This window comes from Galeopterus variegatus, unplaced genomic scaffold (genome assembly GCF_000696425.1).
Source record: "Galeopterus variegatus unplaced genomic scaffold, G_variegatus-3.0.2 Scaffold1340, whole genome shotgun sequence".
Lineage (NCBI taxonomy): Eukaryota > Metazoa > Chordata > Mammalia > Dermoptera > Cynocephalidae > Galeopterus > Galeopterus variegatus.
The window spans coordinates 196,441-205,900 of NW_007727451.1; the positions used below are offsets into that span (position 1 = coordinate 196,441).

At 35.3% G+C, this 9,460-nt stretch overlaps 1 protein-coding gene across 1 annotated transcript in view; it reads left to right on the top strand.

The window, feature by feature from the left end:
• The window catches only part of LEKR1 (leucine, glutamate and lysine rich 1), a 202,092-nt gene that overhangs the window by 136,358 nt on the left and 56,274 nt on the right, over nucleotides 1-9,460 (top strand). Inside the window, exons 6-7 of the mRNA XM_008576371.1 lie at nucleotides 4,457-4,534; nucleotides 4,871-5,074. Of these exons, the coding sequence (XP_008574593.1) occupies nucleotides 4,457-4,534; nucleotides 4,871-5,074 (282 nt within the window). The remainder of the gene's footprint in view (nucleotides 1-4,456; nucleotides 4,535-4,870; nucleotides 5,075-9,460) is intronic.

Below are 9,460 nucleotides of genomic sequence, written 5' to 3' on the forward strand. Positions count from 1 at the left end.
ATTACTTACAGTTATGACACCTTGGGCAAGTTATCTCTTTGGTCTCTGTTCTTTCAACTGTAAAGTGAAAATAAGGGCTGCTCTGAGGAGCACATGAGATACATGAGTATAAGTTGTTACCTGTTAGTATCATTACTGTGTTGGCTCCATTTATTGAAGTGGGGAAATCTGTGAAAGAAATAGATATGGGAGGTGGGGGAATCAACTCTTAGAATTGAGCTGTGTTTTAGACAGCAGAATGGAAATATTAAGGGGGCAGTTTAGAAATGGCCATTTCATCTAAAACAGTGAAAGAGTATGGGCCATCGCCTTTCAAATTGGGGGGAAATATCCAGTTATTTCATTTTATTTCCTTTGCTTTGATTGGCAGGAGCAGCAGGGGCTTTTCTGAAGCCTTATTCATAGCAGTTGAAGAGAAAGGATTAACACTATTTGCTGAGAGTAAAAGAAGGAATGCAGTGCTTAAAGAGATGTTGGGCCTTCTTTCTATTCCTTCCAATTCCTTGAATCCTAATGAAGATGAAGATAACAATTGGGTAGCGAAGGATAGACCGTAGAAAGGGTGGTTTAACTGGCACCAGGGGTGAGAGAGGGCCATGGTAGGGGAGTTCCTGGTAAGGTATGCTCCCTAGGGAGCGGGCTTTCTTAAAAAAAAAGAAAAAAATTAGCAGCCAAAATGTATTATCTATATATTTAATAAAATAACCATGTAAACGGTTTCTATTCTCCCTGCCTCTAAATTTGGAAAAGTATGTGTAAGAGTCTGAAGATAAAGTGAAAGTTGTGGTGGAGCTGCTGAATCTCAAGGCATTTTTTAAAGTAACATTTTTGTTTGGTTTCAAAGCAAATGTTTAAAACTTGGAATATACAGGAATGTACAAAAAAGTCATAGTTGTATTTTCATATATGCTTCTAGTCTATTTTTTCTAAGTAATTCGTACTTTTTAACATAATTGGGAACATACTTTATGTACTGTTTTGCAAACTTGTTTCACTTGATGTTATATCCTGGTCTTTTTTTTTTTTTTTTTTTGTCATTACGTGATAAACTTATAGATAAATATTAAGTGGCTACATAGTATTCCAATCTATGGATGAATCATAACTTATTTACTAATCCTTTGTTTTTAGAATATCCAAATTTTTCACTTTTATAAGTAAGGTACTTTGAAAATTCATATAAATTTTCTACTCACATACAATTATTTGCTTAGGGTAATTTTTGCTAGAATCAAACTTGAATATTTTTAAGGCTTTTAATGCCTAAAGACTCATTGTCCCCCAATGAGACTTTACTGATTTGTCATCTCATCAGTTTTTGTTAATAACCATTCCTCTACTGCCTAGCCAATACTGGGTATTATAACTTTTAAAAAATTGATAAAATATTGTACCCCTTAATTTTTGGCTTCTTGTATTCTGTCATTTGTGTCTAACCTGAGCATAGCCTTTGCCCACTTTTCTAATGGTGTGTTAACCTTTTCCTTATTCCTTCTTTTCTAATGTTTTATTTGGAAATAACTTCAAATTTACAAAAATTTGTAAAAATAATAATAGTTCAAAGAGCACCCAAATAGTCGTTACCCAGATTCACCTACTGTTAACATTTTAACCCATTTGCTTTCTCCCTCTCCCTCCATATATACAAATATAAATATACATATACCGCATGGCCCTTTACCCCTAGATAGTTCAGTCTGCCTTTCCTCAGGACAATGATATTTTACATAACAGCAGTCAAGTAATAGGTGTCATCTATTTATGTATGGTACTTTAATCTGCCATCCATATTTCAGTTTGGCCAGTTGACCTAGTGATGTCCTTTATAGCATTTTCTCCTCTAGTACAGGACATCAGTGACTTGGATGTTCTTTAACCAATTTGAGTTAAATATTTCCACAGTCTGTCTTTGTCTTTTTATGACATTGACATTTTTGAAGAATGCAGAACCCCTCACTCTTTTTAAAATAAAATTTCCCCATTTTGTATTGGTCTGAAGGTTCCTCTTGACTGGAGTAAAGGTATGTATTCTCAGCCAGAAAACCACATAGGTGGTGTTCAGATCTCAGGGCATCACACCTGGAGACACACTATAGCCATCTCCTCCTCACTGGTGATGTTAATTTTGATTACCTGGTCAAGATGTTGCTGTATAATTACTGGGAGATATTGTTCCCTTCGAATTAGTAAGAGGTCTATAAGAGACACTTTAAATGCTCCTCGCCAAAATTTATACCTAGACATAGCATCCATTAATGGATTTATGCCTGATCCAATCTTTACTACGCTGGTTGCTAAATCATTATTTTTCACCGTCAGACTATCTTCTGCATTTATTACTCAACCCTCAGCATTCTCCTGTAAGCGAGAGCCTCCCTTCTTCCACTCATTCATTCCTTTATTGCACACACTCACCAATTCCTATTTTTCAGTTTATAATTTATTACTGTGCTTAATTATTTGATATTCACTTATCATAGGCTTAGTGAGTGGGAGCTCCTTCAAACTGGCTCTTCTCACATTTGGAACATGATCTCATCGTCTATTATAGATACTCCCTTTCTCTCTGGCATAACAATGTTTCAAATATACCTACTCTGCCCCAGCCTTGGAATCAGCCATTTCTCTGAGTAGTCCTGGTTCCTTTTAATGGGGAATGCTGTTAGAGACCAAGATCTGGGCTCTGAGTGTGCTCTTGTGCTACTTGATTGTGGTTATAGTTTCATGGTCATATATATGAACAAATTGTAAACCTTAAAGATGTGCAGTTTATCATATGTCAACACAATATCTTAATAGAGCCATTTTACACAAAGGGGGGGTAAAATAACACTTTTAAAAAACATTAAAATAAAAGCAAAATTAAAATATAGTATTCAGGGATGAAACTTAGATAATAAAACTCCAAAGAAAATCAAAGTGATTACCATAAAATTGTGAGAATGGTTACTTTTAGGGAGGAGGGAGTTGGCTATGACTGTGACCATGGACGTGAGGGCTTCTAGGATAGCTGGTAAGGTTTTATATTTTGACCTGGATGATAGTTACCAGAGTGCTCTCCTTATAGTGATTCATTATATATTTGTTTTATGCAACTTTCTATATCTTACAATATGTTATATTTTACCATAAAAAAATATTTAAAAATAAATGAATCTTGTGTATGTTCACAATGATTTTTACATTATTATTTATTAGAAATAAAAGTCATTCTGCAAGTAGGGGAGACCGATCAATAATCTAACATATATATTTATACTTATGCAGTTTTTAAGCTATTTTGAGATTCATTTAGATAATAACTTATTAATGAGAAGCCTAAATAAATTCTAAATTGGAATGTTAATCTTTCTTAATCTATTAACCTTTTGAGTATTGTTATAAAACCCAATCTCCTAAGATTGAGGCAAATGTTTATTTCAGTTTCAGAATTTCCATTTGGTTCCTTTTAATGGTTTTTACTTCTCTGCTGGGGTTACTCATCTTTTGATTAGTTGGAACAGATTTTCCTTTATGTCTTTGAGCAGAGTTATAATTGCTCCTTCGAAAATCTTAGTCTGCTAATTTCAATATCTGAGTCATCTCAGAGTCCCTGTTAACTGTCTTTTTCTTGAGAATGGGTCACATTTTTGTTTCTTTATATGTTGAATAGTTTTTATTCAATTCTAGACATTGTGAATGTTATATTATTGAGATTCTGGAGTCTGTTATATTCCTCCAAAAAATGTTATTGTTGTTGATGGTGGTGGTGTAAGCAGGTAATTAACTTGATTGGCCTCAAACTGCAAACCGTGTCTCAGCAGTTTGTGCTGTGTTTTTGCTGCTATGGCAGCAGCTCAATTTCAGTTCATTTCTTTTATGTTTAATTAGGCATCTTGGAATCTGTTGTGTTCACATGTAGTTCAGGGTTCAGCCAGACATGTGGGCAGAATTTATATGCAGTATTTGGGACTCCCTTTCCCTAGCTCTCTCCTATTCAGGGTTCCCCCTTCACTTTCCAGCAGCTGTGGTTGCCCCAAACACTATGTTCTCATTCTTCAGGCCAGAAAGACCAAAAGTTTTCTACTAGTTTTAGTTCCTTTACATGGTGCAGACTGGGGCCTCTCTTCAAGCTTAAAATCATTTTAAAAAGCCTGACCCCATACTGTCACCTCATTCTAAGCATCAGCTTTCCTCCAGGGTCTCCCTTTTTTTAGTCACTTTCCAATGACTTCACATAGATTTTTGTTTTGTTTTTGCTCTGGTCTACAGTTTGTACTTTTTTTTAAAGAGAAAGTCAGTCTGATAGGAGCTTACTTCACCATTATACAAGTAGACTGAATGTTCACTTATTAAAGAAATAATAATATGAAATGTTAAATTCTTTCTATGGATGAATAAAATAGTGATATAGAAAAACATGTGTACTTTAGCTATTTTGAAATAGTATATTTGAAACTCTTTTGTATTATTTTAGGAATAAATCTAATGAAGCTGATGACTGTCGAAGAGAATTTAGAAAACTGAAATTTGAATCCATTATTTCTGAGTCACGGTACACACTGCAAATTTTTAAATTAATATTTTTAATAATTGAATTTGAAACCATATTTTAATAACATTTTGTTTAAAATGTACTTAGCTTTTTGTATTTTCTTATTGTTTACACATATTACCTAATTGGAGCTTATAATGTCTTGCAATTGTTCATTTCTTTTGCTTTTGCCTAGATGGGAAAATTCAACATCACAAAACTATTTTCTTAACATCTTTACATTTTTTAAAATTACAATTATAATCTGTAATTTTAAATGAGCTTTTCATAAATCTTTGATCAGTATAAAAATACAATATCTAATGCTTGTTGAGAAGTTTTTCTATTCCTTTTTAGGCACACTCGACTGCTTAAAGAAAAAGAAGACTCTTTAATGACTTGTCAACAAATATATAAAACTTTACAAGAAGAGCTGACTGCAAAAGAAAGGCAAGAAGAAGAAATAAAAAGAAGAATTAACCTTGCAGAAAATGAACTAGAGATAACCAAAGCTCTTCTGAATCAGACAAAGGAAGAGGTCGTAACTCTGAAGAATGAAAGGTGCAGTCAATAATTTCTTACAAAAATATTTTATGTTTTAGTCATTATTCTATATATTTTTGAAACATTAATGTCCTACATATTGTAATAACAGTGAAATCATAGTATTAAAGATATATTTTGCCTACAAGGTCATTGTATCTCACTACCCCATTTTATAAGTGATTAAACTGAAGCCCAAACTGATTAAATGTCTTGCTTAAAATTGCACAGCTAGTTAGTGAAAGCAGGGATGGAACCCACGTTGCACGTGGTGTCAGATTTTTATCGAAAAAAATCCGACCATGTGTGATATTTGTACTATTACAAATTCATTCTCCAACAGAAAAACATCTTTTTATCACTTTTCCCTTTTATTGGCTTCTACTTTTCTTCTCTCCTCCTTATCTGTCAGCACATCTTATTAAGGGCTTGCCACAAACAAAGATACCTCCTTAGATGGTACCAAGGATACTAAGAGATGTATTGGTCTGGCATTCCAAGATATTTTTGTTCAGTTAATTTCTCTTTAACCTTATCTGTAATTAATATCTCAATCCCCCTTTCTTTTTGTTTTTATTTAGCTGATATGTCTTTGCCTATTTCTTTTTTTAAAAATGTATTTATTTATTTATTATTATTATTATTATTTTACATTCTAAGATGTTGTGGAACAGTTCGGGTGAGGGGGAAAGGGGTCTTTGTCCTTTTCTGAATCTTTTGTTTTAAATGTATATCTAATATATACCACAAATTTTGGGGTTTTGTTTTGTTGGTTTTAAAAATTTGGGAGTCTTTAATATAAGAGATTATTGCATTTACATTTATTGACAAAATTATTATATTCCAGAAGAACACAAGTTTTATAAGGGCAGAAATTTTTGTTTTGTATTGTTTTCTGTATGCAGAAGCATATGATAGGCTATTTGTTTTTCATTTTTCCCATATGTTTATATTTTAGCTTATTTTTTATTTTATTCATTTCATTTCATGAATATAATTTATAAGATTTATAATCTGTTTTTGGATTTTCTTTATAAAGGGAGCTATTTGCTGAGGAAGAGTCTGGGGGAGGGCCAGGGGAGTGGGTAGAAGGCAGCTTAGAATTTGGTTCATCGTCTTAGAACTCTCTTACCAACTTATCCTGGGTGTCATATCTGTTTCTACTCCAGGCTGGCTCTGTGTAGTTCATCGGGAAATAAGGCTTCTTTCTGGTTCTTCCTGGGATGATTTTACATTTACTTCTCTTTGACTCAATAAGATGAACAACTGTAAATCTGATGGCCATTCACCATTTCCTCTTCACCCCGCAACACCAATAACCTGCTTCTTGCAAAGATGATGTACCTTGTACTTACATGAATCCTTATTCCACCTCACCTCCTCTGCCATTTCATGATTATGTAGTTGCTCAGCCAGTAGCATACTAGAAGTGGCAATTTTATAACCAGGAAATTTATAAGAGACAGGCTTACCAATAAAAAGAAGGAATAGCAGCTGGAAGATTAAGCATGCATAAGCAGAGAGAAAAAACTGTATATGCAAACAAAATCTTCAAAAGCATTGCACTGTGGCCCAATACAATAGAGACAAGTAGCCTTGCACACATCAATAACCTTGAGCCTGTCCTTATATTTATAACATGGGCTAATAATCTGATGGCCATAATGATGGCCCTGAGTCAGAAAGGTTAAAATCAGTTATACCATGTAAAAGGCACAGCATCATACATCTTCAAAAAAGACACCATGAAATAAATAAACATTTTTAAAGTCTTTGGTGTTGAACTTTGGTTATCTGAGAAGTTCCTGTATTATTTAGAATATCCCATTTCCAATGATACCAGATTAATTGGGCTTAACTGTTTACTCAGATGAATGCCACCTCCTTCACAGTAGTCATTGAGAAGATCCTATCTTTGTTCAAATGTTTCTGGAACTCTTCTCTGAGGATTGGCTTAAGTTGACATGTTTTAAACTATCATCAGTATGATGAATCTTTAACTTTTAGAAATAAATTTGATATTTGAAACAATCTCAAATAGGTCCAATGAAATTGAGTCCAGTGAACACGATGTGAAATCAATCTGGGAAATACCATTTCAGATGAAAAAATAAAGTAAAATGTTTTCTTTCCTGTGCTTAACAAATTATCTCTGGCTGCCATTTGAAGAAGGGAGTTTTATGAATATTTTGAGGATCAGTAACATAAATTGAATATAGTTTTCTTTGAAATAGTATTGGATATATATGTTTTGCTGTATTTTTTTAAAAACTTAGTATGATTGTAATCTTACCTTGTGTTATAAGGGTTAAATGAGAAGGACATTTTTCTATCAGCTTTCAGAGAGTAGCAACATCACTGAATTGCCTCTTCCTCTTCTTCTTTTCCCTTCTTTATTTTTCCTGTATCCTTGACCTTGTTCCTCCTTTCCTCTCCATGCTTTAGTTTATCCAGAAGCAGACATGATGTTATTTAGTAATTTGGTGGCGCTAAGTTTACTGACATTATGTCTGTCACATAATGAAAATTAAAATTTACTTGTTGGCCATCAAGTCATCTTATAATCATAGGGTTACTCCTAGACATAAGCATTGCCCTTTTTCTTCGTTCGAGGCTACTGTCAGATTTTGTTGGCCTTGTCCTCTACTGTATCCCCAGAGTCTGACACATGTCTACCTTAATAAATACTTGAGTGAGTGGATGAATGAATGAGTAACTTGCTCTGGGTAAGCCAGCCAATTAGTCAATTGTTCGTTGAGCTTTTATTACATGCCAGGTACTATGTGCCCTGGAGATACAACAGTGAATCTGAAACATCCCTTTCCTCATGAAGCTTGTGTTCTAATGGAAAAGACAAATAGCAAAAAAGAGAAAAAAAGTAGAGAACTAACTAGAATAATTATACATTGTGATAATGAAGTAAGAAAAAGAGTATTATAGTAGACACTGTTGGATCAGTGCCTTCTTTGGATTAGGGTAGTCATAAAAGTGACTTCCAAGATAATACATGAAGAAAGACAAGTAGAGGTTATCACGTCAACAGCCAGGGAAGTACTTTACAAGCAAAGAACAAGCTTGGTGAGTACTAGAAAATAATAGGAGGGCAGTGTGGCTGGTGGCATAGCAAATGTGAGGGAAGCAGGCAGGAGCCAAATTATTCAGAGCCTTGCAGGCCTTAGGTAGTTGGCTATTTTTTTCAGTGCAATGAAAAGAAACCATTGAAGGGATTTAAGTAGAGGAGTGACACTGCAGAAAGATCATTCTGGCTACTGAGTGGAGAAAATAATGGCAGTGGGGCAAGTCAGGACATTTACTGTTTTGATAAAGGATTTTGTATGTAGTTAAGCCTAAGAGACATGAGAAAAATGAAAATCTTCAGTATCCACCTGCCTGCTCTTTTCTTTTGGGTTATTGTAGTGTCTGTATCAAGTGAGTGGTAGCAAAACAGCCAGGGCTTACTCCATGGTGAGCAAAAGGGTTAAAAAGCCATCCTGAAGAACAAATGACCTCTGGAAGCTTTTGACATCACTGTCCAAACCTGCCTTGAAATTTTGTCGTCTTCTGGCCCCAAGGGCAACCTGTTATCTTGCTCTTTTCCTGTCTCTGTTTTGGTTCTTTTCCTCTTTCCTCCTGCAACCACCTGGTAAGACATTCACACATGAACTTGACTTTCCTCTCTCCACATTCTTTCCTTCAGTAAACTGAACCTGTCTGGCAGCTGAGCAAGTGTGCCCTTGAAGTTCTGATTTAAAGCACCAGTGGGACTTCTAAATAAAGGTGTTTTTAAGCAGTTGGGAGTGTAATAGTCCCTCCAAAAGAAGAAGCTGGGCCCAGAAAACACTTAATATAGAGATGCTTGATGACATCTGAGGAGATTCTATTACAGAAGATCTGGGCAGTGCCCACAAATCTGCTACACAGCAAGGTCCCAAAACTTGGCCACCAAAACGGTGGTTGGAAGTACTGCAACCAACCAGGCTGCCAGATGTGCTCATCAAAGGTCAGAGCCCAACTCCTTCCCAGTGAAAATTTGTGCTTTTATAAATCCAGGCAGTCTTAATGTGCAATTTAGAGGCTACGTAGTTTCAGAAGAGGAGAAAGAGATGTAAAAAGCCAGAACTGACCCTAGGAAAAAACTGGCAGAACTTCTGATTTTGGAACAGGAAGGGAGTTAGTGACTAGGAAATAGTTCATCCATTTGCACAAATCTATTTAAGTATTCACTGCTTTCTCCCCCACACTCAGCTGAGGAAGCTCTAGTTAGAAGAAGTTTCATTGAAAAGAGAAGTAGATCGGGGCCGGCCCGGTGGCGCACTGGATAGTGCGCCGCTTGGGAAGCGCGGCGGCGCTCCCGTCCGAGGGTTCGGATCCCACATACAGACCGGCTCCCGCTCACTGGCTGAG